Source organism: Pelmatolapia mariae, linkage group LG13, assembly GCF_036321145.2.
Source record: "Pelmatolapia mariae isolate MD_Pm_ZW linkage group LG13, Pm_UMD_F_2, whole genome shotgun sequence".
In the NCBI taxonomy this organism is placed as follows: Eukaryota; Metazoa; Chordata; class Actinopteri; order Cichliformes; family Cichlidae; genus Pelmatolapia; species Pelmatolapia mariae.
The window spans coordinates 5,417,650-5,439,727 of NC_086238.1; the positions used below are offsets into that span (position 1 = coordinate 5,417,650).

At 38.5% G+C, this 22,078-nt stretch overlaps 2 protein-coding genes across 5 annotated transcripts in view; both read left to right on the plus strand.

Annotated features, from left to right (window-relative positions):
* Nucleotides 1-7,754, plus strand: part of oprm1 (opioid receptor, mu 1) — a 40,394-nt gene extending 32,640 nt beyond the window's left edge. The window contains exons 3-7 of one of the 4 annotated variants that reach the window (XR_010095449.1): nucleotides 242-417; nucleotides 1,372-1,550; nucleotides 1,751-1,934; nucleotides 4,093-4,179; nucleotides 4,885-7,754. Coding sequence is in view for 2 of the 4 variants with exons in the window: in XM_063492013.1 (XP_063348083.1) it covers nucleotides 242-417; nucleotides 1,372-1,550; nucleotides 1,751-1,934; nucleotides 4,093-4,098 (545 nt within the window). In the remaining 2 variants the exon portion in view is untranslated. Of the gene's footprint in view, nucleotides 1-241; nucleotides 418-1,371; nucleotides 1,551-1,750; nucleotides 1,935-4,092 lie in introns of all 4 variants that reach the window. The other 3 variants (XR_010095450.1, XM_063492013.1, XM_063492014.1) reach the window with 3 other exon arrangements.
* An 8,316-nt stretch (nucleotides 7,755-16,070) lies between these two features.
* Nucleotides 16,071-18,183, plus strand: sf3b5 (splicing factor 3b, subunit 5). Its single transcript, XM_063491591.1, has 2 exons — nucleotides 16,071-16,180; nucleotides 17,548-18,183. Exon 2 carries the CDS (start codon nucleotides 17,574-17,576, stop codon nucleotides 17,832-17,834), a length of 261 nt encoding a protein of 86 aa, XP_063347661.1. The 5' UTR covers nucleotides 16,071-16,180; nucleotides 17,548-17,573; the 3' UTR covers nucleotides 17,835-18,183.
* Nucleotides 18,184-22,078: the final 3,895 nt, after the last annotated feature.

The window sequence follows — 22,078 nt, forward strand, 5'->3', positions numbered from 1 at the left end:
AACTGAAAGTGATTATAATCAACCCCTTTTCATAAATTAAAGAATGGAAAATTTGGACTCTTATGAAAGTAATTTCCACAGTTCATTTTCTAATCAGTAATTTTTTAAATAGTTTTCAATGATGATTTAAAAAAAAAAAAAAATAGGCAGCAAGCAAAAATAGAGTTTATGTTAAATACATGCACATGCATATGATGAATGTTTATGATGACTCTATTCTGTGTCTTCTCAACCTGCACAGACACAGGCATAGTGGACTGCAAGCTGAATTTCCCCCACCCCGCCTGGTACTGGGACACCCTGCTCAAGATCTGTGTGTTCATCTTTGCCTTCATCATGCCCGTCCTCATCATCACTGTCTGCTATGGCCTCATGATCCTGCGGCTGAAGAGCGTGCGAATGCTGTCGGGCTCCCAGGTTGGGAAAATGCATTTTCTTTCAAAAGCCCCAAAATTGCATATATAATTACTTTTTTTTTCTTTTTTTTTGCATTTTGTCAAGGAGATTTAATTAGATGCAAATTGTGCATTTTCTAAAATTATTAAACCTTGGGTATAAACCTAATTGATTTTATTTTTCAGAATAATGAGGCACAATAGTAACCTACCCGGAACATGCTTGCAAATATGGTGCTCTCATCGCTCTCAAGTCCAAGTAATTAGGGAAAATCAACTTAAGCCTGAGGTTGCAGCTTAGTTTTAATTAACCTCTTAGTGCTTACTAGCATGGATATGGGTAGAATGAAAATTCTGCTGCCATGTTTTAAAAAGCATCAGCTTACTCTGAATGAATAACGATTTAATGAAAAACATTTAAATATACAAAAAAAAAACAAAACAAAAAAAAACACCAACAGCACCAACAGGTCCCAGTTTTTAAAAAGGATTGCATGTTCTGCAAAATGAGAATTGTTTCTACTTTTTCTATAAAGGCAAATCACAGTTTTTTCAGCACAAGAGTCTAATGACCAAAATGCCTCAAAGCTAGTTGTCTTTTTTTTAGTCAAAGGGGGAGATAAATGGTAAGGTAACACTACACTGGAATGCACGACAGTAACCTTTCACTCAGTATTTGAGTTGTTGCATAATGAAAACATCCTAAAGCAGAAATAAAAGGAAGAGTAAACATTCTTGTACATAGGATTTGTTACTGCTTATAGCTCTTAATTCTCTCCTCTTACTCTCTCATCCTCCCTTATAGGATTACATTCTCTAATCTCCATCCTTTTTACACACTAGCCTCTCTGCTCTGTCATTCTTTCGCTATTATTTATCTTTCCCTGCCATCCTGCCTTCTCCAGTTTTTTTTTCTTTTTCATCTTTTCACCAGACTTATACCCATCACTAATCTGCCTAACTTTTTCACCCACAGGAGAAGGACAGGAATCTGCGTCGAATCACCCGCATGGTCCTTGTAGTGGTTGCCGTCTTCATTGTCTGCTGGACTCCTATCCACATCTTTGTCATCATCTCAGCTCTGATCACCATCCCCAACTCCACTTTCCAGACTATCACCTGGCATTTCTGCATCGCTCTCGGCTACACAAACAGGTGCCTAGCAGAGAAAAATATGCACTGTTTTTGTTTTTCCTAATTATTTTTAGAATTATTAATTTAAAAGGAAAATGGTGTAGGATGGGATAATAGGAGGATGTTATCAGGAAACCACATTATACAGTAAAGTTGAATTTAGCTTGAGGCTGATTTTTGTGCTTGTTATAAGCTTTGATCCTGTTTTTTGTCTCCTGCAGTAGTCTAAACCCCATCCTTTATGGCTACCTGGATGAGAACTTCAAGCGTTGTTTCCGTGAGTTCTGCACCCCAAGTCCTTCAGTGTTGGAGATACAGAATTCATCCAGGACTGGAGCCAGTAGCCGCAAGATCCCACAGCGCGAACACATCAGCGCAAACACAGGAGAAAGGTCCAATCAACAGGTCACCAGTGTCTGTATTACTTGAATGTTTTTAAAGGAATAGTTAGGTAGGAGCATTTAGTGGAAGAGTCTTTCACTCTGTGTTTCAATGTTAAAGGAGAACATCAACAGCTTCCAAATGTCTGTACAGTTGGTGGCACAGCTGGTAAGCTTGGCTTGCATAATTTTTGTTGCCAGAAGCAGAGAAAATGAAAGTCACTGTGCCCCCTCAAAAAAAGTGTGTAATCTAAACTGACATGCAGTACTGTGCAGAAGTCTTGAGCCTGCCTTCATTTTTTCATATCTTGCTTCCAAGGAGCCAGACTTTCTTGACATTTTTATTAACAACAGTTCTCCTGTTTTTTTTTAAGGTCTTTCTTAGATTTTCTCTGGATATGCTGCTTTTCAGTCCAGCTCTTATGCCTGACAATTTCCAAGGGGTTTATTTGTTAGTATTGGTGGGGTTTTGTTTTGGTAAGCTAGTTAACACTGACCTATGAACCATTTGAGCTTTAGAAAGACACCTAACTCAAAGGACAAACTAGTGCCATGAATACAAGTCACAGACAACCTTTTAAATAGTATCTTTAGGCACTTTGTCATTAGCAGCGAGTTGCAAAAGGAAGATGACACAGTTTGACAGTCAGAAGATAGCTGTGGTTTTTCACCAACAAGGTGATTCTCAAAATGCTATTGCATGTATGGTGTGTCCTTAAAAAATTGAGGAAACTGGACAACAGGAGATGAACAACATGTGAAAGTCATGTTCTTCGAAAACAGAAAAAAATCTAGCAAAGACGTGACACAGGACCTGAGAGATGCATCCGCCCCGTCACTGTAGCTTCATCAGAAAAGGTCTCAGTAGAAGGGTGGCAATAGAGAAGCCTTTCTTAAGAGAGGGAAACAGTCATTTCTCACTGGCTGCACTGTGAAAATCAAAGCATAAACATGGGGAAGGCTCTGCCATGGTTTGAGGCTTATTTCACCCAGTAGTTTGGGGATTTTGTCAAACTGATGGAATTATGAATGTAGAAAAGTACTGTCAGATTTCGTAATACCACAAAGCATCTAACTGGCGATAGCTTCATTTTCTTTTAGCAGAACAATGATCCTAAACACACTGTTTTGCCTTAAATACTGTGTTTCCGAGTATGTTAAACCTTTTTTCAATAAATTTGCTTCACCCAGTTCTCTTTTTCATAAAAAATGAGGGGAGGCTCAAGTCTTAATTTTGAACAGAACCAAGTTAAAAATGTCTCGTTCTGCTTGTAGCATTAGGCTAACTTAAGCTAAGGCTGTAGCATCATTTCATACCGTGAACTATGTCTACTGCATAACAGGGCGAATTTCAACAGCACAGTGTTGTCTCAAATTGAACACAGCATTATGTAGTTAGAGAAAATGACATTTGAAAATACCTGGTTTCTGTTGCAGCTCCTTGTTTTATGTCTTCCCTTCCTTTATTCCTCTGCCTTTTGTGTCCCCCCTCTCAGTGTTTTCTGTTCATTTTGTGTGAGACATTTTGAAGAATACATTCTCATGTGGTGTTTGGTGCTTTTATTTCCTCCCATTGTTCTCTCACTATCTTCATTAACGTCTGATTGACTTCACCTGTTTCTTATTATGCTCCTCTCACTGGTGGGCTTTTAAACCCAGTTCCAGCCCAGCCCTCTATGCTCCCACTCTGATGTGTATAACTGCTACTAATATGACTACTGAAGGGTCTTGAAATTACAATGGTAGGGTACACTTTGTTAAGATTCTTCATCTATCTCAGTTTATCCTCCTATCAGATGGACCTATTAGGATCAAGTCCTTACTCAAAAATATGCCAGTTTCAGTTCAAATGTATTTGTTATAATTCTTATAATTCTTTTTTTGGTTCTTTATTAAACACATTTATAACAACAAAGTACAATGCACTTTTTGAAAGCATGTACAACATTTCCACAAAAGTAAATTTGTTTCCATAATATTTAGCTAGCTGAGCTCTGACTGCACTTCTTGCACTTCACTGCAGTGCTTCTTGTTTACATTTAATTTGTGTCTACGTCCGGACCTACCATTAAATGAAACAGTCATGTTTGCTTTACAAAGATGAAAGCAGTATCAAACTCTCAGCAACAAAGCAATAATAAATATATCACCAAACATCAAACTTATCCTTTCTTTCTCTGCAGGTATGACTAGCCTTGGAGGGGTCGTCAGTGGACTCTCGCTGTTGTGGCAGTGTTCCCAATGACGATCTCAACTCAGAAGTCACCCAGGTCACCACGGGACTCTGATTATCCACGTACACATAAGCCACATTCACACAACCATTCAGGACACAGCTAAGACACAACAGCACAGAACATTTTAGCCAGAATGCGTAACCGCATCACATCAGGCCACTACTCTGCCAGCTAGTGTACCTAACTACATGGCTGTGCAAGCTTTTTTACACATTGGTTACACTGATTGGGTAGCACATGCGGACTGTTTGTGAAGTGGATTTGTGGCATGTTTTTTTTTACTGGGTGCACATGCTTCAAATGTAGGTCTGTGTGAGTCTAAGCCAAAACAATCCCTAAATTCAATCTGTTAACAGCTCCACACCTGCAGGGCCAAAAATGATAGACCTCAGGATCTATGATTAGGAGACACGTGGATGAATAAGCCGTCTTTAGCCTATCACTGTGCCAAAAGGAGACATTCAACTAAGACGCAGCAAAATTTATCAAAGGAGATAACAATGCTATAATGCTGAATCCCTTTTTTACAGCCCAGGTGGCCTCGAGGTAGCTGGAAACCTAAAATGGCAGCAGGTTTTGTTTTAATGTGGACTGTTGACATTACAGGAGCCTTCACTGTGTTATTTTAAAACAAAACAAAACACCCCACCCCCCCACCACCACATCTGATTAAAAGGAATGCACATACCTCTCATACAAATGTATAAAGAAGAACTGTCCTGTTTTTAACCTTTGCAGGGGGGACCTCCACCGTGTAGTCATACTCAACTCATACAAGTTATACTCAAAGAAACCCAGTCATTACCACATCAGGGTGTCTGAATTGAAGTTTTTGCACTAAGTTGAGAGGTAAAACTATTTGTGTTACATTAGTATTGTATGGACTACACAGATTCAATATGTGTGGTAAACATAAAAATATAATGACAGAACTATAAAAGCCACTTTCACAAGCCACCGATACGTATATGTGTCTTGTTTTGTTCTTTCTGCTTTATACAGAGCTGCCCCATTCATCAAAGACTCTCGTATTAACTAATTCATTATAGTGTAAAAAAATAAATCAGTTAATTGTATTTGTCAAGCTCATATGGCTTCACACCAGTCTGCCACTTTTTTTCCAGACGTCTAAAAAGAACAGATCACCGTGTCGCTGCCCGGCACAGGATCTGCTTATTGTTGGTTCTTTTCCTCTGTCACTGCATGAAGACATGACTGTAGAGAAAATGTCTTTCATAGCTAATTACAGCGCCTCGCACTGCTTCTATATCAGATCAGCAGCTTTTCACTTTTACACCTGATTAGCAGAATTTTCCGTTGAGTGATCTACGTTCAAACTTTGGCCACTTCAAGAAGATGAGTTGTGAGTTGCACTGCACTCAGTAACAATTTCACCAAGAAGCACAGATGTAGTACAGCATTGTACATTCTCTGCAAAATCTGACATATGTACGAATGTATATTTGTTTACCACAGTGCATCCTTGTGGATGCGCTAAACCAGCAAAAAACTTTCATCAGCCTGTCCTGCACAACCTTCAGTGTGTGCTGTTGCAGCAAATAGTGCAGACGTATGCTTTTACCAGTGTATAATTAAGCTGCCATTACAACAGGTATGGGTTGAAGTGGAGTCACTTCACTGAAAAAGTTTAGCCAAGCGGGACGGTAACACCTGTTGTAATCACTAGAATTGCTTGTGCTTACGTGTTGTGCCATATGCCAAGCTTGAGCGCCTTTTTTCATAGTAGCTCTACGCGATATTCAGTGTACTGGTATTTTTTTCTAAGGATCTGTAAAAGTAAATGATTGTATTAATCTGCCATGTAAAATATTGTAAGTATTCTGTCGCTTTTTTTAATGAATGTGATATCATTAAAATTAGTGTGGTCCTATATATATATATACATATATACATTTTGTCTTATTAAATCTGCCTTTAATCGGGACGTGTGTAAATCAGAATACTGTGTATGTAAATTGTTGTACACAGAGAGTTTAACTTTGCAAACTGTTTTTGATGAAAACTGCTATACGAGGATGGCACACTGTGCATACTGCTTCAGTGTGAAAGACTAAACTGTAGATGATTCTTCGCAGCCCATCAAGCTTCAAAATAGCAGCAAAATTTGCTCTGTGGTGCATGAGCTGTCAAACGTTGTATCTCATGCGCAATGTGTTCTTCATTTGGCAACGAGAACATTATGTTTCATTTCACAAAACACATCATGTAAACAAAGGAGTCAAATGTCACCTTTTGTGCAGTGTTTCAGGCCAGGAATGAAGAGAAGGAATGAACAGTTGTAGCAGTAAACAAAGGGAGGAAGGGTTTTAGTAGGACTATGTTTCCACCTGAAGTCTAGAGAAATAACTGTTTAGATAACTGGAAACTTTAGAGTGGCTATAGCTGAGTGTGAGAGCTCAGAGTTTGCCACATTTGTTAACTGTGTCGTAGATTAATGATCTCCTCAGGGTGAATGATGTCCTTCTGCACGTTGTATAACAAGAAAATTTGTTATGCAGAAAAAGGATACATGCTAGAAAAGTTTAGGTTTGCTCTAGTGTTGCAAATAATTAAATATCAGCGAGCCAGGCAATCTGTTTAAATTTCTCCAATGCTGAAGCTATATGCATGGCATTGTTGTATTTGAAAGTTGCCTTTCATGCATTTGTTTGTGTTTGTATGAAGTAACTGTTTCAATCATTGTACAGGAGCAATCAGAGGAAGACAAACAGGCTTGGAAAAAAGAAAACATAAGAGGAAAGCAAACAGAACTAATATTACCTAAAATAGCATGGCATTTGTAATCTGCTACTAACTTAAAAGCCTCAACCCACTTAGCTATAGAGCTAAAAAGACTCAGGCTGGTCTGAGAATTCAAGCACTAGAAGCTTAGTAGATATTTGATCATATATGTAGCAGTAAAGTTCATATTTAAGACCCTGTTTTAAATATTCTTTAGCTTACTTTAACCAGCTAACTGTAGGTGAAATGGTCATTTCAGTCCACAAAGCTAAAGGTTGCTGCTACAAACAAGAAGCCTGCTTTGATCTACTTCTGCTGAAAATCAAGGATCCATTGATTCAGTAATAACTAGAGAGCCTCTCTGGAGAGCACACCATTCGCCAAGACCAATAACCTATCCTGCAATTTTAAACTGACTCTTGCCTGGACAACTGAAAAAAGAAAAAAAAATAGCGAGGTGAAACATCTTTCACCTTAACGTTTTCTAACTGCATGTGTGCAGCTACAATAAGATAATGATGCTCTATTTCCATTCAAATGAAGAAAAACAATACACTATCCATCCCGAAGCACAGCAAGGTACATTTAACATGTGCAAGATGCAACATCTGGCTCCGAGTGCACCTAGACCTGAGTCATTACCGTCCTTGAGCTGTACATGTGCTGCCATGAAACTCTCTCTTCTTTATTTTGTTATTTGTGAGAATTATAAAAAAAATGTATTCTGGTCTTAAAGTGACATTTCTTGTGATTTAATGTTAAAAACGAGAATTTATGATTTATGGATGGCTCTCTGTAACACTGTACATGTAATATTGCAGTTATCTGGTTATTGTCTATGGAATAAAGTGTCATTAGAAATCTAACCGAACTACCTTTTTTCTTGCATTTGAATAAAACATTATCTACATTTCTTCCTTGTATTCAAAAACAAGAATGTTTTCCATGTTCAAATTAAACACAATGCAGCTTGTCTGTGAACCCAGAGATAAATACTGACAACAGAAACAGATCATGAGGAAAAATGACCTATACAAAATACATTTTGTTGCCTTCAGGCAGACTTTACTCACATTCAGCAGCTGGAGTGTTTTCTCCCATTAATCACGCATTACCTCCTACTACTATAATTTATCACCAGATGTATAAACATATTGCTGCGACATTTGGAAATTTCGCATGTCAGCCTTTGGGTGCTGCATCACCTCAGAGTGATGTTAACTTTTAAAAATGACAAGATTTCAACATAAGGCTATACATCCACACATTCAGAAGAAATTTACATTCACTAACATGCCTGAAAACACTTATGCAGGACCACTCGCGGATGCTGGGCATGCACGTGCCAGTGGAAGCAGAAGGCAGAGGATTGGCTGGTTGTAGAAAATGGGGATGAGTCAGGAAAGCACATGTAGTCAGGAAGCAAACGTGGGTGTCATCATGCGTCATCATTTTCAAAAGTCTGGAACCGCTGCCAAATTTGTACCTGTATGTGAGGAATGGGTAATGAGTCCCCTATGAGCACCTGTGCACTGCAGCAGTGGCTAAAAACTATGTGATGCATTTTTTTTCTTTGGTATGTTCCTTCAGTCTGCTGTAATAACACCACAAGTGCCATGTAAGCTTGACACATTAATAACACTCAGCGAGCACGTGTTGTGGTCATGTATTTGTTCTTTTTTTCCCAATACAATAAAAAATGCTGTTCAATTTTTTTAATCTTTTTTTTTCTTTTTAGCAATTCTGCTTGTAATTCTCTTAAATTTTATTCAATGTTCAAGGATTCACATGCCAATGAAAACCATCTAAAATCTATTGTGTCTCCCTTGTATATTTGAAATGATAGTTTTCTCAGTTGTTGGGCCTGATTATGGCCAGGTGCATTTTGTTTGCAGTGCTCTCACTCAGCAAGAGGGCACTCGCTTGACATATGGTGCAGTATGGCGTAATATGTGTTACCAAGTGTCAAAGGAAAGTAAAACAGGGCATTTTAAAAGGACTGAAAACTGTTTCTGCAGCAGCATTTCATTTTGTTCACTGTAGGACTGATTGTCTGGATAGCTGCATAAAAAAAGGAGAAAAAAATAAATGATTTAGAGAGGCTATTTCCAAACATACTGGAAAGATGTCCCAGATTGCCACTTCACTTTTTGTCTAAAATACAGCTACGCTCAAAACGTAATGTTTATCAATATAGACTCCATTCAGTCTGAGCATGTCTGTGTAATGCGCACGAGGGTTGTACACATCATCATGGTTTCAGAAGTGCATGGAAGTATTCACAGCATGTATTTGCCGCATAGATGCTTCAAACTCCATCTTGTCACGTCAGCGCCTGCTCAGGAGCCAGACATTGCCTTATTGGAGTTGGCAGCATGATTTATCCTGTCATAGCAATTATTACGAAGTGACAGTGATTGTCCCGTCTTCCTGCAGAGACCGAGACCTCACCCAGACCCGATGTTGTGAATCTGTCCTTTTCCATACGGAAAGCCAATCAACCAAAACAAACCCAATCCCCCAAAATCCAAGTTTAATAACTTGATATTTAAAAGGTTAAACCTTTGTCTTGGGGACAAAATCAAGGGTCTATGTGAGGAGATTTGTTGTATAAAATAATACAGAAACACAATACTGTGACCTATTTCATGCTCCAGTCTGAAAACTTAATATGCGTTTGTGCATGCAGGGGAGAGCTGATAAGTTATGTATGCAAATGCGCTCTTTCTGATAATCTTTTTTCAAAACTGGACAAATTTGATAAGATATTTGTGATGCAAGCAAACATTTCAATTTAGTGAAACAAACAGAAAGCTTTCTCTTTCTCTTGAATACTAAACGTTTATGTTTGTAGATTATCCAAAAGAAATATGTCTCGTGCGTGATCCACCCATGAAAATGGTCGCTTTTGTATTAATAGTGAGCAAGAAACATAAACAAGGGGACATTTTTATGAGTTGTTATTATGAGAAATAGAAGATCTATGAAAGGCAAAATAAATGCAAAACAAAAAAAATTTACTCTGAATTTCTTTGTTCTTTATTCAATAAGCCTTCACTGAGATTTATGGTCTCATTAATAAACTTCACTTTGTTTAGACTAAAGACTTGCATCACATCATCTCCAATAGTCTTGGCTTCATTAGTGAAATAAACTATTTTTTACTTGCTTAAATACGGCTTCTATTTGTTTCAGAGTCATGCAGTCTTACCTGCTTACCTGGTGGGAAAACCATGTGCTGCTTTCTAATAACAAACTCCTGCATGATTGAAGCATGTAAGAAATAGAAAGTGTAATGACTTTATTTTTCATTTGTTTTATAGCAGCAAAAAACATAAATCCGTTATGAAATCTCAAACAAGGAGGGTCAAAAAGGAGTGAGTTTGTGTGTTCGGGGCTGTGTCGAATCCAATTTAAGTCCTTCAGGCCTTGATACCCCAGCGCTCCTCTGCGCTTTCATAGAGCAGTGCTGTCCTCAGGCTATTTCACACTTAGATAAATGGCTAGCTGGCTCTCCTCATTTGATGGAGAGGAACATAGCATTTTACTGCAATGGCTCACAGCACATAGGGAGGGTGAGAGCCAGATGCCACAGTCAGAATCTCAGGTGTGGCGAGGAAATGAAAGTCATGGATTGTCCTAAGAAGAAAGACACAGAGCAAGCCAGCAAAAAAACAGCCAGCTGGTCGAGCTTATCTAAGCAAATCAGCGTGACAGACCACTGAGTCCCACAAAACTGCCACCACCTTATGGCTCTAGTTGCCAATAAACCAGCCATCCAGCAAAAAGTGGGCAGTTTGTCATCTGACCAATAAGTTGCCTCCGTTTGTCAGTCCTCCAACCAACCATGACTCTAAGTACCCAACAGGGTGTAGTTTTCTTGTGATTCCCCGTCTATCTCCAGTGCACGGTGGTTGGGAATGAGCCCAGGTTTAAATCAATGGAAATATCGCTGACTCCATTTCTTACTATGCTGTTACTCAATGAGATTGTGAGGCACGGGAACCATCCAGTCAGGTAATATTCCCATCAATCCACCTGATTTCATTACCCTGTTCTCCGCTAGTGCTTTGCTTTGCACTTCCCAGGTCCCAGCTCACTAAAAGATTGGCTATCAAAGTTTGATTATCACATCCCAGCAGCTATTATTTTACCATAGGTGTAACTCTGCAAAGTGAGATAAAAATTTACATATTTTTTGTTTCTGATTGGAAAGCAAAAAAACCCCATAAAACTACTGGAAACACATATATAATCTGTCTGTACTCATATAATTTCTTTTCATATGTTTACAGCACCCATTATTTAAAACTTGCATGACATTTTCTTCCACACATTGCAAGACACTTACACACTGTGGGACTTTTATTAAGGGCTTTTCAGCAGATGTTGTAATACCAGCTACAAAGAAACTTTCAACACTACTTGACACACTTTCTAACATCAAGGTCTTCCTGGTGCATACATAACAATTCTGCATAAATTGTGCAGGTTTGCTCTATAACCAGACCCTCCAACAAAAAATCATTCCAGCACTTCTGAAATTCACACATGAAGATGAAGTTTGAGATAAAGACATTGAGTGACTTGGACTGAGGCTAGAAAAAGCTTCGTTGCATTTTCTTACACATCAAGATCAGACAAGTCAACACACAGGTCTGTTATCCACCTATCTTCTTCCACTTCTCCAACATGCAAACTCCACACTGAAAGACCACAGAATGGATTCAAACCCAGGACCTTGTTGTTGTGAGGTGACAGTGCTAACCACTACACCACTCTGCCAGCCAATCAAAAAAGATTGCCAAGGAATTTCTTTAAAATAAAAAACTGGAAAAAAAACAAAAACAAAACAACCCCTAATTCTTAAACCTCTTTACTATTTCTATTAAATTCTGTTCTTTTTGCAGACAAGGTTTTTTTTATATATATATATTCAGTAGTATGTTGTCCACTTAAAATGCAGTGCAGGTTATGAAAACTGTTGAATACTGAACAACAGAGTGCTACAGACTGGAATTTAACTGGGAAATGTAGAGTAGATGCATAATTTAACAGGCTTTATTAGCGGCACCTATTTTTCTACACCTTCTATCTCACTGTTGCACCTTCAAGCGGACACCAGAAGACTGAGCATAATAATCATGCCTTTATTCACATTGTTGCCAAACCCTTTTAACAGTCCGCTGCACTTATTTTGCATTCAGCTCATAGAGTCTCAAGAGGCTGGAGAGTTTTTATTCTTCAGCTGTGCTAAACTCTGCATGCTTCTCTGTTATATGCAAAGCCACAAGCAATGTAAACAACATCCCATCTCCACCACAGCTAAGGTGTCACCCGGCTTTGTTTTTCGTACCAGTGGTTTCTGCCAGGGTGTGCTGCTGAGAATATCATCCCTGGGGTTCAGTTTGATAAATGCACCTTCCTGTTTTATTGCTATAATCCATCATGCCACGTTATTTTCATTAGATATTTTTCTATAGAACGAGTGAGCTAGACTGTTGATAGTGAAGAGCAGCCCTCATGGGACTTAATTCAATGTGGTATGTTGTCTTCTGTAGTTTAATCAAATGTAAAAATAAACCTTAATGAAATGGTCCTAAAACATGGAAAATGCTTTTGTGTATCTAAATACTGATCTGATCTGACACATCATAGGAATGTAACTTTGATGGCACTATTCTGTTTTTCCAGTGATTTCTTCCAGATTTCTAGTTATTTCTAAATGTTGCCGAATTCCAATTCATTGCTGCATATACGGCTCCTGGGATAAAAGCAGAAACATTCTTGGGTGAAACCAGCAAACACCAATTTTTGCAGCTACCCAGATGACCACGGCAGTCTCAGAACAGTAATAAAGAGATGGCTCAGCTCTATAAACAACCAACCAAGCTGAAAATATAAAGAACATGCAAAATTCAGGTAATCATCCAAAGTGCAGTATGTTATCTTAAAAGGGTTGGGACTGAAAATAAGTTTGGTAATAAAAATAAATATAACTCTCGGGACAATGCGTTTGCAAAAATTTAAATTACCTTCAGGTAACCTCAATGCACATCTTTCTGTTATCGCGCCTTAGAGATGAACACAGTCTATGAGATGCACAAAAACTATTAAAATTAATGAAGCCGAGGAGTCATGTGCTCATAGTTTCTGTAGAAATGTTGAATTTAAATTGTTTTCCCCAAAGAAACATTTTACAATGTTCAGCCAGACAGTAAAATGTTATAGTAGATGTAGTAATAGTTTTTACTAGACCTTCATGGCTCCCAGAAAATGATCTGAATGCTACAGATACCAGAAGTCTCGACGTTTATTTCCTTTGTGTTTCTTTAGTTGGGACCCTAATGGCATTCACACTGCCCTTGGGATAAATTACAGCCTGTTATGTATTCATAAAATGGATGCATTTATTGTCAGGTCAAAAAGTTAAAGTGTCCAATACCATTGTGACTAAACACTAACATTCCCCAGGAATAAAATAGCAGTAACACAGGCACCAAAGTCCAAGGAATGTCAGTTAGAGTCAGCAACTTGTAGAGATGACCCTAAACCTTACCCTGAGTTTTTAGTTGTCCAAATATCAGCATAAAACAGCAGCTCCCAGATTTATTTTCAAAACTGTGTTAAAAAAATTAGCACTGCAGCTATGCACCAGTATACTTACCTCCATGTTTATTTTGGGACTGTGGGAGGAACCCACATGGTGGGAACCTGCAAACTCTACACAAAACAGCCCCAGACTGGATTCAAACTGAAATCCTTCTTGCCGTGAGGCAAACCATGCACTATTGTGCCACATGTATTGGCACACTAGTGCTATCTAATGTTAGATAACGGGAATAGAGCCTAACTATTCACAAAAATATAAGTAAACACTTCAGAAATGTGGTGATTTTGGCTCAAAATTAAATGTTGAGCCAAGAATATTGCCCATCATCCTACCCATGAGTGCCATAACGCTAATGTCTGTGTAAGTTATTACTGCTTTGCACCTAGCCACAGAACATCGTACAGACAAATTTGGCAATTTAACAGAAAACAGGCAACACAAACAGAGACAGACACATTTTGAGTTAATTGGGTCAAACAGCTAATGGCAAGGCGCCTGTTATCCTTCGCTCCCACAATTCACAAGAATCACTCCTCCCATTCGACTATTTGAGAGACAGATGCCCTCTCTACTTTTAAGATTAGGCTTAAAACTTTCCTTTGTGATAAAGCTGTTTTCTTTGTATTGTGGGAGGGTCTTTACCTTACAATAAAAGGCACCTTGAGGAAACTATTGTGATTTGGCATGACATAAATAAACTGAATTGGATTGAACTGAATTCAACTGAATTGAACTATTGGTCAGATTTTAGTGAAACAGTGATCACCTGATGGTTCTTCACTGAAACTGTTCTCATTGTCAATGTCAAGGTTACAGTTATTGTTTTATGGACATTTTTCCATTTTCACAAGAATTACTGCTTCTCCTGAAGGTCCAGTTTTAGTGAAATGACATTAATTTGTCCTGGATCCACATGTTTATAAGCCTGCTTGACTTCTCAGTGGATTTCAGTTCTTATGAGTTTCTGCAATAAAGCCAGCCAGTGACAACAAAACTTTCTTTCTGCACCTCACACAATACAATAACCTCTGTATTATGATGGATCATGAGGTGGATGAGCTACTACATCGCTGACATTCTAGCAAAGGTGTCCGTGCCCGAGAGCCCAGTCTATATGATTAAATAGAATAGAATAGCTTTATTAACCAAATCAATGGAAAATTGTCTTTGTTTCACCAAATCATAAATCAACCAATCAAGTTGCTTCAAATGAACCCACATTCATACATATACACATACAACACTTCAATACAACAATAAAAACACATCACAGCATCTCATTATTCAGAGTATCGATTGCTCTTGGCGCAAATCATCCCTTATACACCTCTTTGCTACCTGGAGGTGTCCTATAATGTCGTTTTGAAGGCATTAATTCGAAATCAGAATAGAGAGGGAGGTCATGGTCAGCAATAATAGACCGGGCTTTAAACAGACTGATGACACAGTTTATCCAGTTTAATTTGTTGTCGATCAATAATTTGGTTCTGAAAATTATGTGTAGTTTGTTCTTAAATTGCCACAGTTAGGTTATTGAAATATTGAACATAATGATGCTTTCAATCAAGGTGACGTAAACGTTGTGGTTAAAACCAAAGTTTCTTAACATCCTAATAAGAAACAATGATTAGGTTTCTTGTAATTGGGGTCAACATTAACCATAATATTATTAATCTTGTCATCAATATATACTGTGGACGCTTAAAGCTATTAATGACTTCCACAGACTGACCAAAAAGTGAAATGGTAAATGGCCTGTATTTGTATAGCGCTTTACTGACACATCCAGTCAGTCTGTGAGTATGTGTGGTTAATAGGCTTCTGTTTTTTTTCCATATCAGGCTGTGGCTGAATATGATGTTGATCAAAAGCCGGAATGATGCTATTTATATGACTGATTATTATTATTATATAATATTAATTGTGTGTGTGTGTGTGTGTGTGTGTGTGTGTGTGTGTGTGTGTGTGTGTGTGTGTGTGTGTGTGTGTGTGTGTGTGTGTGTGTGTGTGTGTGCGTGCATTACATTGCAAATGTGCACATTATTTACTATTCCCTACATACTAAATGTTAGGCTTAAACCTATGATAAGCAGATGTTTTCATTTGTTTGTAGCTGCACAACATGTGATCCTGAGCCAGTGCCCCTCTGTTTATTTGTTGTAAAATAAACGTTTCCTCACATACTGTATAAGATTTCAAAAATCCCAATAGAAGCACAGCTCACGAATGAGCAGCTCGTTTTGATGTTTTGTTTCTTTATGTATGTATGTATGTATGTATGTATGTATGTATGTATGTATTTATTTATTTATTGTTATTCTTTGTATTTCCTAAATTATATAATTACCTGCGGGTTAAGAGAACAACAGTTTTTTTCTGTTAAGTGAATGCATTGCACCTCCGTACTTGTGTGTATTACAAATACAACTATATATATATATATATATATATATATATATATATATATATATATATATATATATATATATATATATATATATGAATAAGATTTAAGATGTACACGAGAAACGCAGAGTTTACAGTCTGTGTTCCTTTCCGGTTCATTTTACTGGACGAACCAACCGGAAGTGATCGCTCCGTGGTGCTGTGTTGAGTTGGAGACGGTCGTGTAATTTATTTACATCTCCTACCTTCGTGTTTGAATTCCTGACATTTTATGTAAGTATCCTTTCTATTTTCAACTTAAAATATGTCTTCCTTGTTATTATATTAACTTTAAAAGGAACATTTAGAGAGCACTTGACAGATAAGGTGAATAGGCTAACACTGGCTAATTAGCCTCACATTAGCATTAGCAGGAAAACAAAAAGCGGTTAATTTATCTGTTTACATAGAAATGTTTTTACTTCAAATTTAAATAAAGTTTGAATTGCTTCAGAGTAGTATAATCACTCATCGGGTTAACATTTGTTGTGGCATTGCTAGACTCGTAAATACAAAATACAAGAAAAATATTCAGGTTACATGACTGAACTTCTCCGTCTGAACGTCTCCTTTTTAGCTGCACGTTTCTTCTGATGTCCACATGTGCTGTTGCTGTTAGATAGCGTTTCATTCATGGGTCCCTGTCCTTTCAAGCATTTAAACGGGTTAAAATTGTGTTTATTTTGGCTCCGAATCAATCAGCTTTTGGTATGTGACTTTACTCAGAAGCACAACGGATGGTAAAGAAAATGAGTCTTTGTTTCTACCATGGCTGGCAATAAATATAAAACATCAGGACATGACCACACTGTTACTAAAACAAAATTCACAATGACAGCAACGAGGTCGGCGACTTACGTAGGTTGTGTCGTAGACGTTAAAAAGAATGCCCACAGAAGTCTAAATCGGACCTTTATCTGCACTTCATCGATGGTGACAGCCTCTTCCTATTTCTTAACAACCACTGGATGAAAACCAGACCTTAGAAAAGTGTCTGTGTTGTATTTGGAAAACCAGAGCCAATGAAAATGTGGGACACAGTCTCAATATGTGGGATAAGGGATAAAAATACTGTAACACAATAATCATGGTTATTTTTGCTCAGTATTAAGGTTGCGATTCTTTAACCTGGTAAGACTTTTGAGCTTTTTAAACAATAATGAAAATGTATTTCTTGTTCTTTGTCACTTTTTAAAATCAAAGTTATTCGAAACAGTTGAATTGGTTTTTGTTTTGATGACCAAAAAGTCTCTCTTTATATCATTTTTGGTTGAGCTGACCTGCCAAAACCTGAAGGGAACACTGGGTGTTTAGTGAGAGGCAAAATTGTGCCAGTGCAAAGGAAGGGGATTCACTGGATTTATAGAATACGGCAAAATATGAACCCTCACCCTTTGTTAAAAGACAAAAAGCACAGTCATTTCTTTTAATTTCAGTCTTTAAAAGCTATAGTTCTAATTGAATACAGACTTTGATTAATAGCCCATCTTAAAGTCTTTAGCCTGTTATCTCATTGTGTGAGCCATCTTTGCATATATTTTTTAAATTTATTTATTTTGTATTTATATTCTAACTTCTTTCTCATCTCTTCCTCTGTCTAGAGCCTCCAGGACTCATCTCAGCAAGAATGACAGACCGTTACAACATCCACAGTCAGCTGGAGCATCTTCAATCAAAGTATATCGGCACAGGACACGCCGACACCAGCAAGTGGGAATGGCTGGTCAATCAGCATCGTGATTCCTACTGTTCCTACATGGGACATTTTGACCTGCTGAACTACTTTGCTGTGGCTGAGAACGAGAGCAAAGCGCGTGTTCGTTTCAACCTGATGGAGAAGATGCTTCAGCCATGTGGACCACCAGCAGATAAACCTGATGATGCCTAGATCACACTGGAGTGAGCAGTGGATGCTTTTTGTTAGAAACAAAAATTTTCCAGCTAAAACTGCTGCTTCGTCCTTGTTTGACTCCACCATTACTGGATTCGTTGTCTACTTATAGAAGAGAAGACTTTTTCATTTTTTTGGTTTTATATGGACCAGAACAAAATATTTTCTTGCCCAGCACAGTTTTCTAAACAGTTGTTTAAAGGTGAAAGTGCTTTAACAGCTGAACATGTACCAGAGGACATAATAGAAAGCAGGTATAAGGTGGTGTACTTTCATCTGCATGTGTTTGCATTAAAGGATGGAGATGTATTCTTGATTTCATTAAAATTTGTCTTTTTCTATTTTAGCACTTGTTGATTGCATTTACATGAATTTAGATTTAATGGCCAATGGTTCAGATTCATTGACCTGTTGTGATTTACAATGTAGTAATTTATACAGTAAGTTTAAAAAAATCAGGAAAAAAAGTTTGTACCCAAGAAAAACTGATTTAGTATTCACAGTGTTGGGCAACAACAAAGGGACCGCAGTTCCAATGTTTCTTGGCATGGTTACCCCTCATCCCTGTGACACCACAGGGGGAGTGAGAACAATTTGTGCAAAAAAATATCTGCTCATCAGGTGGAAAGTGCTTTCTGTTACACTCCCACACCACCTGTAGCTGTTCTGTTGGATAGAAAGTAGTTGCTGTGAAAGCCAGCTCATGTCCAAGTCATTCAGAGTCTTGGTGGAAGGATTTATGTTTCCACTGAATCAGATTTTTATTTTTTTTGTACTTTGGCACTCACATTAAAAAGAAAAATGTGTGCACAGTAGATATTTGACTAAACCTAGTCATGGAAAAAACTTAGATATGAAAAGGTAAGCCGGTTTACAAAGAGAACAAACTAGCAGATCTTGTGGGGGAGCATAAAATCATTTGCACTGTGAAGAAGGAAAAGTCAGCTTTCATTAAAATGGAATAAAACTGTAGAAACAAGGTGAAGTGAAAAACAAGCAGCTCATTGTGCAAAGCACCCTCCTTATCTGTAAATCGCGTTATTGGTCGAGCATGCATGGTTGCCAGTAGAATTGGCACAATTGTATTGTAATCAACAGGGTGAATGGAGAAGTGTAAAAGAGCATCTATGTGCTCAGATTCAGCCAAGTTTCTCCAAACACCCTTTTCTGATGTTTAATCACTCAATGTAGCTGTTTTCCAAAGTATTACACAACCAAAGCCTAATCAGAGAGAGCTCAAAATGACTTGATTGAATATTCTTGGTGATAAATAGCCTACAAAAACACAACTGACCAGTTTTCTAATTCGTGTTCAGCACACACACACTTGAGCCGACAAAGATCAGCTGTCCGTGACTGAGTCTTGACATGCTATATTTTATATATAAAGATTTTGTCAACGAACATATGTGATATTCGTGGTTAGTTGAGCTTTAAAATTCTGTCTGCTACCTTGTATTTACAAATCTGAAAAGCATGTAACAGTGATCAGATTTCAAATGAACTTTTCAAGCAGATGCAGCAAAAACCTCTATAGCACAGCTCAACAGCGGTGGTCAGGATAGACATTAAGAAAAATTATTCCAGTGAATGAATTTGGATCTTTGATCAGGAGTGTGGGTTTATTATGCCACGACCCATGGGATCAGGTTTTCTATAAAACTAATTGCCTCAGGCTTGTTAAAGTCGAGTCTATGTGTGATGCTGCGGTCGATACAAGGACTTTGCTTGGGGAGCAATCAGAAAAGCACAGCAGGGGCTGAGGTTTCACTTGCTGACTTAAGGCGGTTCGTGAAAGTATGCTGTCACCCAAATTTGCGCACACAGTCAGTTGGTGGGAGAGGACGCTAAACATGACTCATTGTTGGACTGTGATACTAGTCAGGAGGTGCCAGGGAAGTTTTTGTGTCGTGTATTATGGCTGAGATTGTGTGTTGGAGGCTTTCTTGGTGGGGTAAGTCCTTGCCATCTGTCCTCACTGTCAGACTCGGGGAGACAGCGCTGCCAAGTCAGGCGAGAAAGCTGCATGAGGTTTTGTTGGTGTGCTGTCTCGCACACACACACACGCGCTCGCGAAACACATAAAATGCTTGACTATGCAAGACATGAGCCCATAAATAACTGTCTGCTTCTCAATTTTCTGTTTAATTGTATCATATGATTGTGTGATCTCAAGAACAACCAATATCGAATATGTATCTGAGGCACCCTGAAAGAAGGCCCTGTTTTCAATTATAAAAATGACACATTCATTTTTTATTTTTATTTTTTAAATCACCAGCAGCTATGAGAAATTATCAGAGCATCTTCTAAAGCACTAAGCACCATCACAAGGTTTTTTGTCAGTGCTGAGAAAAACATGTTATTTAACAGAAAGCCTTTCTTGTACCATTACGTCACTACAGTTTTGTGTAAGAAATTGCTTTGAAGCACAGATGAAAACTGTTCACACAGTAAGAAAATGTGAAAGCAGCATACAGCTGTTGTGTACTGTTTTTCTTTTCCAAGTCTGTCACAGTGACCATAAATACTCAAGCCTGCCTGCCAACAATCTTAAATCCTCACCATGACAGCTACAAGGTCATAATGAACACTCATCTTCTACTCATTATGAACAAGGAGCAAAAACTGTCTCTCATGATCTCATATAAATCCTCTAGTTAATGAATGGAGCGTAATATTAAAAAATAAAATACTTGGATGATTTATTGGACAAATAAAATATTTAGACTTCCATCCAGCACTTCTTATCCAACTAGCGTCACAGGGAGTGAGAGAGGCAGGGTACATCCTAGACACTGAGCCCATCACAGAGCTAAAGCATAGAGACAGATGAACATTTATTCTCAAATTCAGACCTATGGCCAATTTGGAATCATCAGTTAAGCTAACATGCTTGTTTTTGGACTTTGTGAGGAAGCTGGAGTGCCCAGAGAGCATGGCCGCAGACAGGACATGCAGACTCCACACAAAAATGCCCCAGCTGACCTAAATCAGAAATATTTCATACACTGCTCGAAAAAAAATAAAAGGGACACTTTTTAATCAGAGTGTAGCATCAATTCAATCAAACCTCTCGGATATTGATCTGGTCAGTTGAGTAGCAGAGAGTGTTGTTAATCAGTTTCAGCTGCCTTTGTGTTCATTAAATTAACAACAGGTGCACTAGGGCCACTGTCTCTACTGGTAGTCCAACTCCTCCAGCATCCAACACGTCAATACGTGCAATTCCCAGAAGGCTTGCTGTGTCCCCCAGCACAATCTCAAAAGCACATGGGAGATTCCAGGAGATGGGTAGTTACTTTGGGAGAGCTGAAAAGAGTGGTAGAAGGTCCTTAACCCATCAGCAGAATTAATATCTGCTGCTTTGTGCAGGGAGAAACAAGATGAGCACTTCCCGAGCCCTATAAAATGATCTCCAGCAGGCTATTGTGAATGTGTCTCACCAAACAATCACAAGTAGACTTCCCGTGGGTGGCCTGAGAGCCTGACCTCCTCTAGTGGGGCCTTTATTCACTGCCAGATTGGTATTTTCCACAGAATACCTGTTTGCCCTGAGCACATGTGACAGAGGTGAAAGGGTCTGCAGAAGCTGTGGAGAACATTATGTTGTCTTTAAAATCATTAAGCATGATTGTTTGGTGGTGTGTCAGTAATGGTCTGTGGAGGAATATCTATGGAAGGTTGCACTAACCTTAGTCTAGGTAACAGCACTATGACTTTGGTAAGGTATGTAAGGTATTCTTGAAATCCTTGGACCCATTGTCGGACCCTGTGCTAGTGCAGTGGGTTGTGGGTTCCTCCTGGTGCATGACAACAGCCTGCCTCATGTCGCGAGAGTATGCAGGCAGTTCCTGGAGCATGAAAGGATTGATACCATTGACTGGCCCCCTTGCTCGTCTGACCTGCATCCAATAATACATTTTGTTTCAGTCCATCCGACGCCACCAGGTTGCACCCACAGAAGCTCAGTCATGCCCTGGTCCAGAACTCGGAAGAGATCCCCCAGGATGCCGTCTGTTGTCTCATTAGGAGTATGACCTGACATTGTCAACCCTTTGTAGGCTGACAATTTTCATTTCCAACAAAGGAAGTGGCATCCCTTTTGTTCCTAACACATTACCCAGTCCAGATTTTTTTTTTCAGCAGTATATTTTATACCAGTCAGAAAATTACTTTGTTGATCCCAAAAATCCAAAAGTGAAAGAGAAAAAGAAACTGGCAGAACACACCGAAAACTG